Raw genomic sequence first — 19,919 nt, 5'->3', positions numbered from 1 at the left:
AGACTAAATGAGTCCACCCCACCCACCCATGTTATTTTTCAGACCTCCAGGAGCACAGGCCGGGGTGGTGGTGTGGCAGTGATCTCACACTCAAGCCTACTCATGAGCCCTAAAATTAACAGTGCAATTCAAGCTACCATTCACTCATTGTTCAATTTAATTCATTTTTGTAATGTCCTTTTTCACCACAGCAGTTGACACGAAGGGCGACAGTGAAAACAGATTAAAAAATGTTCATGAGAAATTAGCAAATGTTCCAGCATCCCCTGTACTTGCCCTCTTGGCAAGGAAAACCCAAACCCAACCATTTTGGGAAAAGTAGAAATCTCAAGGGGTTCCACTGTGAATGAGAGGAGACAATTCATGTTTATCACAAGCTAATCCTAGAAAAAGATTCAATTGTAGTCATCTGGACCCTGTTTTGACGTTTCGACTTTCATCCAAAAGTCATTCTGGTCTGAGGGGTATGCTATTTACCCAGAGGGCGTCCAACGCTCAAACTGCCAAATATTCAAAACACAGGATTCACGCCACCTGGACGCTCTGGACACACCGCAAAAACACTGGATGCCTTGGACGCATGTTTGCGTAATGGAGTGACCACTAGATAGTGCACTTGTGCTTTGTTTTCATTAAGATTATAATACTTTCATGTCCAAGGTCAGCCCCATAGCGAGGTTGTGCAATACAGCATTTTTTCTTACTTCCGGTGCTGGTGAGTGCCGGCTGCCCGTTGCAACACTCTCTCTCGCTTTCAAACTTTCTGTGCTCTATTTATTGTATTTGTGTAAATATTTTTGTACATTCACTTGTACGGCTGGGGCTCGCAGACATGCGCTGGACCCGCATTGATTCAACTTTATTCCCCTGGATTATTGTGTGTTTTTGTCGTTACGATGTGCACTGGCTCAGGGCCCCCCCAGCCTACGAGAGTTTACACAAAGGAACAGCTGCTAGCGGTGCGTAGCGATGTGATTTTCCCCCGTGATTTTCCCCTGTCACGTAATCCCGGTGGCTAGCCTACGTAAAACACGGAGAAGCCGGCGAGCTGCTTCAGACCTGTTCTCCCCGCCATCGTCACGGGAAACGTGAGATCCCTCCAGAATAAAACGGTGGAGCTGGCGAGTCTCACGCGGTTCCAGAGGGACGACAGGGACAGCAGCATCATGCTTTTCATGGAGACGTGGTTAACCCCAGAAATGCCAAATTCTATTATCGCGTTGGATCACTTCATCTGCTGCGGGCTGACCGAACGAGGCAGACATAATCATGTGCAATACTGACATAATCATGTGCAATACTGACTTAATCATGTGCAATACTGTCATATTCATACGCAATACTGTCATATTCATGTGCAATACTCTGACATAATGTCAATCATATTGGTGCAATATTCTTCGTCCATATAACTGCTGTAAATAAGAGTGTTACTTTTGTTACTATTATTTTTGTTTAAACTTTTTATTAAGAATATAAGAGTTTTTTTTATAACAGTTTTTAAGTTTTCTATAAGTTATCTGTTCTTGTGTGTAATTAATAGGGATGAAAAATGTATTAGATTATTAATTAAGGTTCCTGAAGCTGGGGAAGCTGAGACAACTGGGACCACGCCAAGCCCCTGGGGGACAAGATAGCTGTCAATTCAAGTCAATGGCGTGTGTTAAGTTGGCACATGTCGCCAAAAATATCTATTTTTTCCGCATTGGTTTTCCAAGCAGTGGATTAGTATGAAGTTGACCCGGGTACGAATCCTGCAGTCACATTATTCATGTCTTTCTTTTCATATTTAAATGTTTTAAACGTGAAACATGTCATTTGTGCAGAGCGGAGGGTCACTCTCCTCAAAAATGGTCAAATCGTTTATCAGTCATAAAGTAAGAGACTGTTAGTTGAGAGTCCAAGAATGGGTACATTTCAGGAAGTTTGCCTAGCTCAGGTGGTAGAGCATGAGACACTAATTCTAAGTTCGAGCCCCGGTAGAGAATAAATGGTTTTTCATATTGGTTTTGTCACCGTTTGTTTTAAATCAGAACACCAAGATGTGCAATTTCTTGAAAAAGTAAATGTAACTAAATGCGACCACCTCTGCTGTTCTGTTCAACATGGGTCTGTGTGCAGCTAAGTCTAAGTCGATCCCACACTGGTTAAAGCGCTGTTTTCGGACATTACATGACCTCTCAGTTGCTTTCTTATGGACATTTCACTCACTATTCATTGAGATTTGCACTGTTATTTCTATTGTGTGCGTATTTTGCACTGGACTAAATGTAAATACTGGGTTTTATGTTGTTTGTCAAATGCACTGTTAAATATATGGCACAGCCATGAAACCTAATTAATTAGTATTCTGTATTATTACTTACACGCACCTCCGATAGTTGACCTAGAATCTTGCGCACCCCCCTTCAGAATATCCTGGATCCGCCCCTGACTGCATGCATATTTTGCCGTACACACCCTTATAATCAGTGAATGAGAGTGGCCACAGTGTCAAGTGGCAAGCCTGTCCCAATCAATTCACATAAAGTATAGAAAGTATGTGTTTGTTGTATTTGTGCACTTACCATCAGCACATTACTGGGACAGTTGTGGAATGTTTGAAGGAGCCCAGGTTCAGAAAGGCTGTAAATGTGTGCTTTCACTTCTGTAGGCATCGCTCTGTTTGCCGTGTTGCTTTTGGTATCAAAGAGACAAAAACAACATCAACAAAACTTGTGGCAAATCTTGAAAATGGAGAAATCTGTTTTGCAAAACTCTTTACTGTCTCCTTTAAGATACAGTTCACTGGATAAAAGTAGATGATTGATTAAAAATAGAACCTTATGTCAAACCAGGAGTATTTCAGAAAAAGACAAAATGAACGTTTGCGTGTATTGTTAAATATTGTTTTTATTCAGATGTATAATATACTCAACGTCAATAGGTGATATTTAAAACAACCTCTACAGTAACTCAAGTACACTGCTGTTTGTACAGCAGCTCTGCTTCGTCGTGACAATTTCATCATGAGTGGACACATTTTGTGGTTTACAGAAATGAAAGACTAGCTTCATTAAATAAAATAAATATTACCCTGGTGATTGTGTCATCCCTTTATCTTCTATCGATGTTTGCTACATGTAGTGCAAAAACAATTTAAATGTAAAAAAACACATTTGTCATGGGATTACCTGTTAAATCTACAAGGAGGAAAAAGAATCAAATGTAACCACCACACAAACGTCAGAGGGCAGTGTCTGGATAAGTTTCCCCTCGGCCTCGGTCTGTGCAGTCACAATATGCCCACAGTGAGAACAGTAGCTTCATATACAGTCAGTGTGGACCCTTTTATAAGGCATTACAGTAGTTGAGCAGGAGTGTGACGAGCAGTAGAAAATGTACAGAATCTGAGAGGAAACGATGCTGTGCTGATCAGATGGACGTGTCTAACTTTGGCCCAAACTAAACTCCATGAACATCGTCTCCCTCTCGTGTCTGACGGAGTGCGTTCAGCAAGGCCTCATGGCAGCGTGATTACAGAGTCACTGTCCCGGCCCAGTCCCCGGCCCAGTCCCGGCCCAGTCCCACCCAGTCCCCAGTCCCGGCCCAGTCCCCGGCCCAGTGCCAGTCCCTCAAAGTGCACGTCACTGCACACTGCAGACAAGTCATGTATGACTACAAAGCAAGAATCCTTAAGTATTCATTCTTTTTTCTCATTCTTTTTGTATTAAATCACAAAATAAAACATCTGCTCAAAATGCTTTGCAACCTCTCCTGCTGACAGCTACATGACTGTGGAGAACATTTGGAATGCTTTCTCTTGGGATATTTCAAAATATTTGTGGCTCGTAGGTTCTTATAAAAAGTTATAATTTCAAATTTTAAGCATTCTTGCTTTACAGACGCCCTTACACCTGCCCGGTACATGGCGTGCATGAATGTGAACATGGACAGTCCAGTTGGCCTTGAGTCTGCGTAGAACAGTCACTGAGGTGTAAAAGAGAAACAAAAATGAAAGTCAGGATTAAAAGGTGGCGTTCTCAGGCAATCTCCTTTATTCTGCGCATGTAGTCGTGCAGTTCCTCTGGGTCCTGGAAGCCCATATCCTGGCAGACCCACTGAATGTCCTGCTCGTCAGCGACAGGGATGGCGTTGTAGGGCAGCTCCTCACTGGGCAGCGTGCTGAACGTGGTGAACTTGACCCTCTTGCGTTTGGAGGTGGGTGAGCTGGCATCCTCTCCGTTGTCTTTGGTGGAGCCGCCTGAGCTGCCGTCTCCTCGCCCGTGAGCCTGGCTCTGCACGCTGGTTTGCGAGCTGCCGCTGCTGTGGTGGTCGCTGTGGCAACAGGTTTGGACGCTCTCTAGTGGGTTCCCGGGCGTGTCGGCCTGCTGCGGAGACATCTCACACTGGGCTCGGAGCGGCTGCCCGTTACCCAGAAACACCCAGTGGTGAGAGTGGTCCATGTTGGCCTGGCCCTCTGGGGGGATTCTCTTGTGGCGGTATTTAAGCACAAACACAATGCAGTTGATGAGAAAGACGAGGATGGCGAGGCAGAAGACCCCCAGCAGAGCGTACATGCCAATCTCCAGATCAGTCATGTTCCGAGGCGAGTGGATGAACTCCTCCTCGTCTAAGTCGCTGTCCGTGGGCTGCTCCTGGTTGCTGATGGTTGGAAAGTTGGTATAATCGATAGGAACACTTGCTGGTTGCTCGTTGGAAGTCTCATAGACTCTGCCACCGTTACTAGGGTCCAGCGCTGGTCGGCGAGTGAAAGGAACCATCTCCATCTCTCCTTCTGTGGTGGTCTCTTCCTCCGAATCCTCCTCAGGACCAAAGCGCACCTTAACAAAGACATTAGCGGAGGCGATGACACTCTTGCGTTTGGTTTTCTGGCAGGCCTCACAGATAGTCATCTCCACTCGGACCAGCTCGCCGGACCCCTCGCCCTCCGCTGCCACCACAGGCCAGCGCTGGCCGGGCTCCTGAACCACAGCCACCACCTTCTCATCCAAGGACGAGCCATTCAGAGTGTAGTCTTTAGGGTCGAAGTACGTGAGCGTGGCAGCCGTGCGGTCAGTGAAGAGCATCCAGATGGACAGAGACGCCTCCTGCAAACACACAAGCACAAACCAAAGGGTCAGAGAACAAAGACATCTGACCCAACACCATAAAGAAGTGACAGACTGCTTCTCAGCCAACACACAGCTGAGTTTATTTAGTTGTTCATTTATCAGGGCATAGGCTGTATAGGCATGTTATGGCGCACGGTGGTGGGCGTGGCTGTCATATGTACCTGGGTCCACATATTCAGTAAAACAGCATATCGGGAAATCAAAGACTGAAAACAGTTTGGAATCTAAAATTATATCCTGTATCCAATAAACCTTTAGCCGACCCATTTCTCTCCACATTTCTGCTGAGTGGTTTTAGCTCTTTTAAAAGTGACACAACAAGTAACACAAGTATTCTTATAATAAGCAATGGCTTCATTTCAATCTTGAGAAGTCTACAAAGAGAAATATATACATATATATTTTCTATTATACCCCAGGTTTTATCTGACCTCCTACTTTCAAAACGACCTGCTGCAGAATCAATATGGATTTTATCCCATCACCACTGCACCACTACTGCCAGTGGAGGCAGCAGGGCAATATAACAACACTAACACTAACACCGACAACGACAACGACAACGACAACGACAACGACAACGACAACGACAACGACAACGACAACGACAACAACAACAACAACAACAACAACACCAACAACACCACTGACACTGACAACAACAACAACACTAACACTGACAACAACAACAACAACACTAACACTGACAACAACAACACTAACACTACCACTGACAATGACAACAACAACAACACTAACACTAACACTAACACTGACACTGACAACAACAACACTAACACTAACACTGACAACAACAACACTAACACTACCACTGACAATGATAACAACAACACTAACACTGGCAACAACAACACTAACACTGACAACAACAACACTAACACTGAAAACAACAACACCACTAACAACAACACTAACACTGACAACAACAACACTTAACACTAACAACAACACTAACACTGAAAACAACAACAACAACACTAACAACACTAACACTGACAACAACAACAACACTGACAACAACAACACTGACAACAACAACACTGACAACAACGCTAACACTAAAAACAACAACAACACTAACACTGACAACACTAACAACAACAACAACAGCACTTAACACTAACAACAATGACACTAACACTAACAACAACACTTAATACTAACAACAACACTAACACTGGCAACAACAACAACACTAACACTGGCAACAACAACACTGACAACAACGCTAACACTAAAAACAACAACAAAACTAACACTGACAACACTAACAACAACAACAGCACTTAACACTAACAACAACACTTAATACTAACAACAACACTAACACTGGCAACAACAACAACACTAACACTGACAACAACAACACTAACACTGGCAATCACAAAACTGACAACAACAACACTGACAACAACACTAACACTGACAACAACAACACTGACAACAACAAGAACAACAACACTAACAACAACACTAACAATAACAGTAACACTAACAAGAACAACAACACTAACACCAGCTATAAACTATAAAAACACTAACAACAACAACAACAACAACAACAATACTGCCTTACACCTGTAGCTCTGTACTGTGTCATTATTCATTCACTTCACACTCAGCAATTTTAACACACTTATGTAGCCACAACTGCCCTGGGGGAGACTGACATAAGTGAAAAAGTAAAAACAAATCTTATGTGCCTGAAAATGAAAAATCCTTCTTGTTCAGATCTCAAACTCTCTCATTGGCACTGACTGTGATTTGAATGCTCACATTGCAGCTTTGAAGTCCTGGCCCTGACCCAGAACATAAATCTGCAGAGAGTAGAGAGGACTGCAGTAGAGCTGCCCAATCACTCCCACAGGAGCACCAGCGCTGTAGAGCTCAGCGCTGTGGAGCTCTGCACACTGCAATGTAGAGCTCTGCACCAGCGCTGTGGAGCTCTGCACCAACGATGTGGAGCTCTGCACCAGCGCTGTGGAGCTCTGCACCAACGATGTGGAGCTCTGCACCAGCGCTGTGCTGTGGAGCTCTGCACCAACGCTGTGGAGCTCTGCACACTGCAATGTAGAGCTCTAGACCAGCGCTGTGGAGCTCTGCACACTGCAATGTAGAGCTCTAGACCAGCGCTGTGGAGCTCTGCACACTGCACTGTGGAGCTCTGCACCAACGCTGTGGAGCTCTGCACCAACGCTGTGGAGCTCTGCACCAACGCTGTGGAGCTCTGCACCAGCGCTGTGGAGCTCTGCACCAGCGCTGTGGAGCTCTGCACACTGCAATGTAGAGCTCTAGACCAGCGCTGTGGAGCTCTGCACACTGCAATGTAGAGCTCTAGACCAGCGCTGTGGAGCTCTGCACCAGCGCTGTGGAGCTCTGCACACTGCAATGTAGAGCTCTAGACCAGCGCTGTGGAGCTCTGCACACTGCACTGTGGAGCTCTGCACCAACGCTGTGGAGCTCTGCACCAGCGCTGTGGAGCTCTGCACCAACGCTGTGGAGCTCTGCACCAGCGCTGTGGAGCTCTGCACACTGCACTGTAGAGCTCTAGACCAGCGCTGTGGAGCTCTGCACACTGCACTGTGGAGCTCTGCACACTTCACTGTGGAGCTCTGCACACTTCACTGTGGCGCTCTGCACACTTCACTGTGGAGCTCTGCACACTTCACTGTGGCGCTCTGCACACTTCACTGTGGAGCTCTGCACACTTCACTGTGGAGCTCTGCACACTTCACTGTGGAGCTCTGCACACTTCACTGTGGCGCTCTGCACACTTCACTGTGGAGCTCTGCACACTTCACTGTGGCGCTCTGCACACTTCACTGTGGAGCTCTGCACACTTCACTGTGGAGCTCTGCACACTTCACTGTGGAGCTCTGCACACTTCACTGTGGCGCTCTGCACACTTCACTGTGGAGCTCTGCACCAGCGCTGTGGAGTCCCCCAAGGCACACTAGTGGCCTTCTGTATTTAGGTAGAAAATCAATGCCCTTTAGGCTATAGTTCAGTAATTCTTCCACGCCCCTCTCTCACTCCTCTCTCACTCCTCTCTCGCTCCTCTCTCGCTCCTCTCTCGCTCCTCTCTCGCTCCTCTCTCGCTCCTCTCTCGCTCCTCTCTCACTCCTCTCTCACTCCTCTCAGTCCTCTCTCACTCCTCCCATGCTCCTATCTTGCTCCTCCCATGCTCCTCTCTTGCACCGCCCATGCTCCTCTCCCGTTCCTCCCATGCTCCTCTCCCGTTCCTCCCATGCTCCTCCCATGCTTCTCTCTCCCTCCTCCCATGCTACTCTCTCTTTCCTCCCATGCTCCTCCCATGCTCCTCTCATGCTTCTCTCTCGCTCCTTCCATGCACCTCCCATGCTCCTCTCTCTTGCTCCTTCCATGTTCCTCCCATGCTCCTCTCGCTCGCTCCTCCCATGCTTCTCTCTCGCTCCGTCCATGCTCCTCCCATGCTCCTCTCTCTTGCTCCTCTCTCTTGCTCCTCCCATGCTCCTCTCTCTTGCTCCTCCCATGCTCCTCTCTCTTGCTCCTCCCATGCTCCTCTCTCTTGCTCCTTCCATGCTCCTCCCATGCTCCTCTCTTGCTCCTCCCATGCTTCTCTCTCGCTCCGTCCATGCTCCTCCCATGCTCCTCTCTCTTGCTCCTCCCATGCTCCTCTCTCTTGCTCCTTCCATGCTCCTCCCATGCTCCTCTCTCTCCCTCCTCCCATGCTCCTCTCTTGCTCCTCCTCTCGCTCCTCTCACACTGTTCACTATCGTCTGTTTGATGGTCCCACATAGACTTTGATATGGATGAGGTTAATAAAACATGGGAGTTTGGCAGATCGCTGACTGCACCAGTGAGAGCTCTGAACACGAGCTGCGCCTGTGTTTAAGGACATGAAAAATTATGTTTCTTCTGAATAAACCAGAACATGCACGGTACAACGAAGGATGTGTAACTATTAGAACAGTAATATGCAGAAAGCACAATTTACAATCTGAAACGGTTGTGATAAAGACTTTACAGTGTAAAAGGTAATTCCTTTGTCTAGCTGGAGTGAGGCACATCATTTTATTCCAATTAATTTTGTTGTATTTTATGATATAACTTGACAATCAGTCACTCTCAAAGACAACATTGGGACAATTAGAAAATGCAACAGTGTTGGATATGCAGATGTCCTCCCCCTGTTGCCATGGTGACAGGAATGCGGGCTAGGTGTTATCTACTGCCCGTGTGGAGTTTTACTGCCCTCAGAAGAAAGAGGACGTGATAGCGACAACAGAGACGCTCTGAACTTTGAAAATAACTCTTCATCAAATGACTCCTTTTGGATTACAGAGAGTAACGATCTCTCCAAGACAAACGCTAAAACGCTGAAAGACTATGCGGCTTTAGTGGTTTTAACAGGCAATCATCAGATTGCAAAAATGTGTCCACCAGATGACTTTACATGTACATATTGTGTCATCGTGTTTAACATGTCATTTTAACTGTTTCATAACTTGTTTTGTGGACAATTTTACCTTTTTGTGTAACTCTTGTGGCCTAAAGCCAGATCTCGTCTCCTTATCAGCTCTGACCCCAGTGTGCATGCTGATTGGCTGAAGCCACGGCGCCAAAACCCCCGCGGGGAAAGACAAAAGGAAAGAGCAGAGAGTTACAGACCAGTACCATCCGAGCTCCAGTGCGAGTTCCATCCGAGTTTCTTTCGAAGCTCGACCCTCCATCCAGGGTCCCACCAGCAAGGTCCATGAGGCCTTGGGAGCAGGCCTCGGGCCTAGTTAGCGTGAGCGATGCTACGCTACGGGACAAAGACTTTTCCAAGAGAAGCTAATGTTCCCTCCCGGAACTAAGAAACCTGTGCCCGTTTTTAAAAACGTGATTGATGCTGCATCACGCAAAATCAAGCAAGGACCTTTTGCAACTTTTTCAAGTCCACAGCCTTTTAGATCAGCCACATCGGTGGAGCAGCACGACGGTCTTTTCATTCAGGAACGCCTCAGAGCCAAGGAGAACGCCTCAGAGCCAAGGAGAACGCCTCAGAGCCAAGGAGAACGCAGATCGCAGAACCGATCCAGTCCTTCTTTGGCCAGACAACGTCAGAGCCGAACTCCAGAGCAGGCCCTTGGACCCCACGCAGGCCCTTGGCCCCACGCAGGCCCTTGGACCCCACGCAGGCCCTTGGACCCCACGCAGGCCCTTGGACCCCAAGCAGGCCCTTGGACCCCAAGCAGGCCCGTCTCCTCAGGATCACAGCTTCTGGTTCCGTTCGTATGAATGCACCTCACAGGCTGGCTGAATTTCATCTTAGAGTTAACTCTTGCACACACCTAGATAGATCTAGAACCATCATGTCTAGTGTTTTCCATCTGTTATCGACTCATTTGCATATTCCTGATTCCTATTTATCTGTTTAATTCTTTGGTCATTAAATCTTCATAACCCACATTTGGTTAAGTGTTCCTTCATTTCCAGAAAAGGGGTCAATGTCACGGTTACGTTCTCAAACCTTTAGATCAACGAGCAAATTAATTTCTAATTAATTAATTAATCTAGATATCTGATTTGTTAAATTGCCGATTATCCGGCTGGTGCCCCATTCTTCTCTTAAAAATACGATTCAAACTTACCCACACTTGGGCAGTGTGTCATGTTTGAATTCTTGAGTAATTCTTTAATCAATATCAAACCTTGAATGCCCCGCCCCCTTTACAAGTGGGTGGACATTCATAACCTTACAGTACTTGTACTAGTATGTTACCCTACAACAGCCTACACTCTTTGGTCCCACAGTAACAGCATTCCTCCACCGCGAGCCCGTCTCGGAGGGCATTTAGAGGGATATATTACAATCATTTCATTATAAGAAAGCAGACTTGTGGAATTTGTTTCTCCCTCACTGTTTTCGTCGCCTTTAGGCCACACAAAGTCTGCACACAACCCTCAGGAACACAAATGTTCATTAGCTGTGGACTGTGGACATAAGGGCAGTTCTCTCATTTCTGCTCATTGACACTTAAGCAGGGGTCCATGGATTCCTGTGGTGAAGCAGGATAATGTGCAGCTTTATGGCCGTCCTTGTGAACAAAGCCAACTGCAGCTTATGGAATGTACCCAGGAATGATTTCATTAGACAAAGTGAAACCACAGGCTTCAAATGACAACGAAGGCCAGGAGCAATGGAACGTTTCCCGATGGGCAACACGGCTTTTGGGCCAGTGTCCACGGGAATAAACCACCATTTCTCAAGGTTAAAAACAATAAGAATTATCATCAGGAAATGTTTTTCTGATCACCAGTAATGAAGACAAGTCATATCAAGATGACAATATGACCCTTTAATAGTTTACTCTTAAAGTACATTTTTGAAAAGTGTGAGATGTTTTTTTTTTCTGCTACTAGTATACTTCTTATTCCACCCCTGAAACCAGCCTATCTTGTTAGAATATTACTGGCTAAATACTGCAGGAAATATCTAACACTAAAAGTCACAAGAAACAACATTAAAACCATCCATTAAAAGCTAAATGTTGTGAATAAAAGTGTAGCAGTGGCTCAGAGGAGAGGTTTGAGCCATCTATAATAATAGAATACAAAATTAAAAATTAAATTAAATAATACATACTATTTTCATAGCGCTTTTCTGAACACTCAAAGAAGCTTCACATTGCATTATTCATTCACACCACACTTGGTACAGCCTAAGCTGTCCTGGGGCAGACTGATAGAAGTGAGGCTGCCAATCTGCACCATCTACAAGGGCTAAAGCCAAAAACTACAGCTACGGGACTATGGTTGGCTATGTGTACATTATGTAATTAGGGGCTTTAAGAATCACAATGAAACAAAACAAGACTAAAGAGAGAACAGTAGACAGACAAAAAAGAGAAAATAAGGCACATGTAAACCAGAACAAGCGTCATTTAGTCCATAGTCTGTTAAATGTGTATATTTTCAAATCAAGTCTGGATGTTACTTTTCCATTTTGTGAATGTCTAATATAATGTCGGCCCAGTCCTTGATTGTCGTGCAATTTGTGTCAACCTTTCCTTGCCCCGCTGCTGCCAGGCGTATGGTCCAGAGAGAGCCATCGATCGTGTCCATGGCAGGAGTTTAAAGGCACAGTCTGAGCAAGAGGACAGTCCCACAAACATGGTAATGGTTGGCCTCCTGGCAACTACAGTTTCTCCAATAGTTTGAATTTACTTGAATAATGTGCACGTTGCCATGGTGTTAAAACATTGTGACACATTTTTCCAACAGAATTCTTTCCAAACTTGTGATTTTAAGGTTTTCCTGAAATGAAGTATTTTTTCAGACTAGGCAACCCCAAGCCTCCTTTTCCTTTATGTTTTTTTATGTTTAATCTTTATTCCACTTATTGAACAGCCGGTTGGGGGATGGAGGATTGAAAGAGTCTGAAATCAATAGAGAAATCTGGGCAAAACATACATTTTTGAAGCCTATAACTTTGACTTATGGATGGGATAAGAGTCCATTCGTCAAGGTTTTTAATTAGTTTAATTAGAGAAAAGAGGGGTGTATTAAGATTGTTGATAAATCTTTATGGATGACACTTAAATATGGAAGAGATTCCATTTGACATTTAAATGGATAGGTCTTTCTCAAAAGGGGGTTGCGAGAAAGAGACCTCATCACAACACTGAGACTGCTCTTGTCATGGTGACACTGACACGGGCAAAGCCTCAGTCTTAATTCTGTTGGATCTGAGTGCTGCTTTTGACACTGTCGATCATGGGATCCTCTTACAGAGACTAGAGGACTGGGTGGGCATCACTGGCACTGCCCTAATCTGGTTAAGGTCCTATCTGGAAGACAGGAAGTACTTTGTTGAAATTGGTAGCTGTGTCTCAGACCACATGACCCTGACTTGTGGAGTGCCCCAAGGGTCAATCCTGGGACGCCTACTCTTCAACCTCTACAAGCTGCCGTTGGGTCAGTTGATACGCAGTGAAAATTATGCACAATTATGCAGACGACACTCAGATCTATGTTTCACTGTTCCTGGCAGGTGAATATGGACCAGTGGATTCACTCTGTCACTGCATCCAACAGATCAGTGTGTGGATGCAAAACAACTTTCTCCAGCTGAACTCAGACAAGACTGAGATCATCGTCTTTGGTCCACAGAAACAAAGAGAAAGTGTCAGCGGTCACCTCCAGAGTCTCGCGCTACAACCTACAAACAGGCCTGATGTATACGTGGCATTGTTATCTCTGCCATTATAAGGATGAGCATTTCCTTGTTTAACGGATTAGAGAGGGAGAGACTTCTATGTCAGGGACAATGATTTTTGCCAGGGGCAATTAGTTTAGCTGGATCTAAATCTAGGAGGGTGCCGGCGAGACTGAGTCTGTCGTTAAAGAACCAAAATTGCCACACAGAATGTGGGGGTTGTGGTAAAAGATAAATATTAATGACGAGTGTCAGTGCACTTAGAGGAATTGGCAGATGGAGGAGGAGGAAGGAGGATGAGGAGGTCAAGGAGGCAGCAGGAGGACCTCGTGAAAGTTTCACCTAACGCAAAGAACACTGATGAAGAGTGTGTGGAGTGTCACACCAAACCCTGGTGATATTCCGCAGTTTTCAATAAAAATACAAATAAAAATGTATTCTGCACCAGCAACTCCGACTCTGAGTTAGATCACTTGCGTCAGAACGTCAGAGAGCTTTAAAACTCTCACAACTCACGGCTTCCTAGATCGACCATAGATCAATGAGATCGACTGGTAGATTAACTTAACCTGTTACCACCCACCTGTCCGCCGGCGAACATTTTCTATATCTCAAATATTCTCTTACATCATCACTTTTATTTCCGTGGTCAATACCAGCAAGCTATACATCATTTTAAAGCTTACTTTCTCAACAAAACGAATATGTCATTGATTTACATTAAATAATATGCCCCAAGAAGCAATTGCCAATAGTTTGTGAGAAAGTCTCAACTTTTACAAACGCATGTCCTGTTTGCTGTTTATGACGGACGAAACGGCTTTAATTCTGTACATCCTTGTACTCAGTCTGTCCGTAAGGAACCATTGAACAACAATATCCACTTGTATTTTTCCTGAAGTTATCCGATTTCGAGATATTGTCAAGTAAACAAACTTTTCTTCGTTTCTCGCCGGACGAGAATGCGCTTGTCCGGCGCATTTCTCCGTCCATAACAAATGACCTGTTTGACCTATAAAATAATGTTGGATATCCTTCTTTTCCTCAGACTGTTACCTACAGAATGAGACCATCCACAACTTTCTGTCCACGGGTTTGTTTGCTACAGCCTCCGCAAAAAAAAATGCGCCGCTTGCGACGCACATGGATTAGTCTGTTTACATCTAAATAGCGCCGCGTGCGAATGACGTAGCTGAGATTGATTGACATATTATTCTAGCCAATGAAAATAGCTTTAGAAAGAGAGGCGGGACAAAGGGCTTATTGACACAGAATCTTCTGTATTCTCTTAGCCAGATTTCTCGGCAGGATTTTGCGCATAACGTTTTCTGATTTTATTAGCCTTTTGGATGTGCATATTGTTAGATATATGTATTATTATACCAATACAAAAATAAAATAAAAATATTATAATTTTTTATTTTTTTTTAACCTCTATATGGGAAATTCATGGGTAAACTCATATTTACACATTTTCACAATTTTTTTTTTAGCAGTTATAATTGCTATTAGTGGCCTACAAAACATCAAGATGTATGATTTATGATCATAGAGGAGCTAAAATTGTAATAAAACAGTTTGGCACAGTTGGCACATATTTGGATCACTTGTTCCGAATATCCTTTTTGATACAAAAAGGTCAACAGCACCAAAATGCCTGTTCCTAGAGATCTGAAACTTTACACAGTTGTTGTCAACAAGATAAACATCATGTACAGTGAACAGCATAAGCACACAATGAAGTATGTCATGCTCAGGACCATTACAAATTAACAATATTCAGGCGAGACTAAAAAAGGATGTTTTGTTTATGTTTGGGCCTCTGTAGTGTAAGTTCTGAAGCCCTGACAGTGTGTCATGTGCATCTGCAGAAACTAGAAGGCCTAAGCTTTCTAATGATGCATCACACTTGCATGTGGAACATAAGATCCTCTTTTAATAAGAAATGCCATTTGGGTATGTCCAACCATTGTGCACAGGGCGAAAATAGGTGGATGGTAACAGGTTAAAGGATGCTGGGTGGGCGTGGCTTTGGCTTGGGCTCCCATTCATTGAACTTGTCGCGTTCGAACGAGGAAATGAAGAATACGCGTTTTGACCGATTACATCAGAACCATTTTGTCGCTGCCTTTTAAAGGAATTATGGAGGATTTTTTGGCGCCAAATCTGAGTCTCATTTCCTTGTGGCGTGGACAGCTGAGTAGTTCATTCACATGTCAATCATAGGATGCACCTATTGCACAGCTGCAGCCTCGTTGGCTCATCCCCAGGATAGCAGCACGTTTCCCTGGTTGTCTAAGCCAGGGATGGGCAATTATTTTCCTCCGAGGGCCATATTCGAATCCAGGTAAGTAGCGGAGGGCCGGCCTGCGATCATTGGTGTGAAAAAAAAAAAAATCCCAAAAATTGAATATCAAATAAAATATCACTTTTCTGTCAAATATAGGCTATAGAATCTATTATTCAATTAATTTCACGTCATAGTTATTAAAGATACAAGTGCAGACAGATGCCTGAGGGCAAAAAATATTACTTGGACAAGCTTGGCGGGCCGGATTGAAAGGCCCAGCGGGCCGGATGTGGCCCGCGGGCCGTAGTTTGCCCACTCCTGGTTTAAGCGCATGGATCTATTATAATATAGTTCCCTCAGTGTACAGGACAAAATTAAGACAGAGAAAGACAATTCGAGCTGCTGAGAAGAGACGGAAATCTACGGAAACGAGAGATGTGATGCGATCCGTCGCGCTAATAAACAAACGCACGTGTAGCAGCGAGGCTTGAGCGTGTGAAAGATTCCTACGCCACAGTCACTGTGGCCAAATTTAAGCTGCTCAATAAGACATTTTCATTCATTGCACACTTTGTGTTCCTGTCAAGACTCAATAAAGTTTATCAAAGCGACTTGTTTGGTCACGGGATGATCCATTTTCTGAGAAGCTGTCAGTCTGGGACAACTTTCTGTCTGATCACTGTGAGTTCCACCTTCCATTAAACAGTTTAGTTTATGACATTGCAACGGTCCATCTCTGAAACCTATGGAAGGAATGTTTACTTTAAAAACAAAGTACAATGGATGTAAGTGTGTTAAACATGAATACAGGCCATCATAAAGGTGAAGTTCACTCATTCACCAGGCTTAGGGTTAATCACATTTTGTAGTCTACTTTATTGTGCAGTTGGCCAACATTTAATCAAAAATTATTGTGAACAGGCTGCACACCAGTGGTGCATCATTGACATTTTGCTGGAGCCATCTTTTTCAAAGGCATTTTTGTGCCGCTCAGTATAATCAGGGTTATTTTCTATTTCTTGCATTGATAACTATAATTATGTAGATAATGTAGAGAGGTGGTAGTAGGGCCTATATTCTAAGAATCCAATAAATGTATTTAGAATAAAATTTTATTTTTAAATTCAACTCCGACTTCTGGATGGTAGAGATGTGATTTGATAACGTGAAAATAAAAACTCTCGCCTTAGTTGTGTTCTGTGGCTTGTGCCAAGTTGTTGTTGTAAGTTGGAGCAAAGCTAACGCGCTAACTACAGCCTCAGCGTCGGAGTCCCACTCTTCATAAATAGACTTCAATTTTTTGTGTGGCCCGTAGGCTTTATTAGACAGAAGAGGACAGGGTGAAATGGGGACAGAGAGAGGGGAGGACATACAGTGAATCATCAAAGTCAGCATTCAAACTCACGACACTGCAGCCGGCTGCACTTGGCATACGTGTGCTGTGACTTAACCACTCGACCAACGGGCAGCACAGACTATAGACTGTTCAATTTAATTAAACAAACTGGAATAGAATCGCAAGGAACCTAGATTTATTGGAAACCAAATCTATTAGTTCCTTAATACAAATAATCTCAGCCGATTCGATTAAACCCAGCTGATGTAAACTTAATTACTGAGAGCTCTGTAGCTTATCAAAGAAAGAGAGAGGCTATTTTGACTGACAGCAATCAAATACTGATTTTATTAAACTTTGGAACAAGAGGTAAAGAAGCATTCTGATTTGGTATATGGTCAATATTTTGGGGAATGTGATCAGACAGGACTAGGGCTGGGTAAAAAAATCGATTTAATTGATTTTGGATCGATGTTAAAATTTAGCAATATCGATTCATAAGGCATGAGATAGATTTTTCCCCGTGAAGTTAACCCCAGTAGTCTTGTGCAGGTGCAGCAGTGGCGCGTTTACGTCCGCCTGTCAAGCGTGCAAGACGCAGGTAAAACTCGGCTCAACGAGCCGTCCCAACTCAAGTCTGACGTCTGGAACCATTTCGGATTTAAAACAACAAAGGACAAAGAGCCGGAAATACTACAAACCTCACTTGACCAGGTATCACACTACGCTAACGTTAGCTTCCAACAAAAAGCCGTCCAGCAAAACAAATGAAACTGAGGGAATCACTAACATGACCAGCAGATTCTCCGCGGGTCATAAAGACTCGGTAGTGCAAAACGAACGCTTCAAGCGGCTTGTTCCTGTGCTAGATCCACACTACGTTATGGTGCAACGTAAACATCTGACAGAAAGTTATCCCGTGTGTGTGAAAATACGCCATCCTAACGAAAATGCCGAATCTGCAGAGAGAGTATGCATAACACTTGGACTTCACGGTCAATGCAGTCGTACCTGACAGTGACCTGACAAGCCACACCGCTAATAATATGGGAGTGTCTACAGCGCGCGGCCGGAACTGCCATGTTATTTTGTGCCAGCCGCGCACCGCGGCTCCTGAAACTGCTGCGCTATTTGACCGCGTTTTAGCGCCGTTTTAGACCGCGCCGGGTTAAGGTTAGGGTCAGGGTCAGGGTCAGGGTCAGGGTCAGGGTTCCTGAAACTGCTCGGCCATTTGACCGTGCCGCGGCTCTGCAGCCACGGCCTAATTATATAGCTAATATGTTGACGGGGGCCACACAGGAGTGGGGGACTGACCAGTAAAGACCCAGCAGCCGTGACGGACAAAGCTGCAAATATAATGGTTTGTGCAGTGGAGATAATGCAGCTGATGCACGTCACACTGAACTTAGCCTCACAAGCAGCTCTAAAAACTACTTTATATTTCAAAATTGCACTTTTGAGACTTGAAACAGTTTTGTTACAGCTGAAGTTTAAACTGTCCAATTTACAAGTTTGCACTTAAAACCTGTTTATGGTGAAAAGAAAAAATGAAGTACATTTGTATTTTGTAACACAATTGAGCCATTTTCATTATTTAAGAGCAGATTAAATTGAATTGAATCGTATTGAATAAAATAGAATCGTGATTAATCGATTCAGGACGTTATGAATCGAAATCGAATCAATTTAGGAAATTGGCCATGATACCCAGCCCTAGACAGGACACTTCCCTTTTCCCGACAGTCACAAAAAGATTTGTTTTAACATGATTTAATTTTAACAAATGTGCACAGAACAAAAGATGAACTTTTTGGTAAGTGTCGTTAGGCAGCTAACGAGCTCAAGCAGGTGCTGATAATGTAGATTAATAAGTGGAGGTGAACTTTTGAATGGGACTAACAGGTCTTTGAGAGCCAGAATTCTTGCTGATTGGCAGGTGTTCGAATACAATTTGTATTTTTGTATGATTTAATATCATACAATGTGATTTCCGGATTTTTTTTATGATTCTGTCTGTCACAGTGGAAATGCAGCTACGATGAAAACGTCAGAAAGTTCAAATACTTTCCTCACTGTAATAATGGGGGGACCGCAACTCCAGTCTCAGATACATGTTCCGGGATCATGGTCTTGGGTGTTGTCACCCTACAGGACTCCCACGAGTCTGAGATTGTTTCTGCGGGATCTGGACTCTAAACAAAGAATCTTGCTCTTCATGGTCTTTCACCACCTCAGCTTTCAGCTCCCATAACTTGACCATGATGTCCGATATATGTTGTTCTGCCTCAGCGACGTGCCCGCTATCTCTTACCTCTATCTCCTACTGCTATCTCCTACTGCTATCTCCTACCGCTATCTCCTACCTCTATCTCCTACTGCTATCTCCTACTGCTATCTCCTACCTCTATCTCCTACCGCTATCTCCTACCGCTATCTCCTACCTCTATCTCCTACTGCTATCTCCTACTGCTATCTCCTACCGCTATCTCCTACTGCTATCTCCTACCGCTATCTCCTACCGCTATCTCCTACCGCTATCTCCAACCCTGCACATCAACTTCTACTTCTTGAACCAGGCACTGCTCTCATTGACGCCATATCACGCTGCAGTTCATGTAATAGGGGCAGCTGTCTTCTCCTCCGCCCAGGCTCTTTGGTGGGGGCATTCCCCTCAAGAGTCGTGTTAGCAATGTTAGCCTCGTTAGCTTGTGATAGTCTGTTTTCCACTAGGATTACAGTCCGTCAGCTTTGATTGTTTAGCTCCTGAAGCATTACCGTGTTTATTCAACTTACTTCTCGTTTTGTGGGGTTATGTGCGTGAAAAGGATATTTCTATGGCAAGTGTCGGCAGAGGCAATGCATGCGTCTATACCCGAGCCATAACCGGACGTCCCCAGGTCTTCCTGTTTTAATAAGTTTAAGATTTTTTATAGTAAGACGTGGTGTCTGGTGTTTACCTGATTGTAAATCACGATT

The 19,919-nt window shown here is 44.4% G+C and overlaps 1 protein-coding gene across 1 annotated transcript in view; it reads right to left on the bottom strand.

Annotated features, from left to right (window-relative positions):
* Positions 1-3,623: 3,623 nt before the first annotated feature.
* The window catches only part of tmem132e (transmembrane protein 132E), a 159,257-nt gene continuing 142,961 nt past the window's right edge, over positions 3,624-19,919 (bottom strand). The window contains exon 9 of the mRNA XM_072446962.1: positions 3,624-5,090. Coding sequence (XP_072303063.1) covers positions 4,023-5,090 — 1,068 coding nt within the window. The 3' untranslated portion in view covers positions 3,624-4,022. The remainder of the gene's footprint in view (positions 5,091-19,919) is intronic.

This window comes from Eucyclogobius newberryi, unplaced genomic scaffold, assembly GCF_026437365.1.
Source record: "Eucyclogobius newberryi isolate DKJ021-1_F unplaced genomic scaffold, fEucNew1.0.hap1 SCAF_15, whole genome shotgun sequence".
In the NCBI taxonomy this organism is placed as follows: domain Eukaryota; kingdom Metazoa; phylum Chordata; class Actinopteri; order Gobiiformes; family Gobiidae; genus Eucyclogobius; species Eucyclogobius newberryi.
This window is presented reverse-complemented; position numbering and strand designations above follow the sequence as displayed.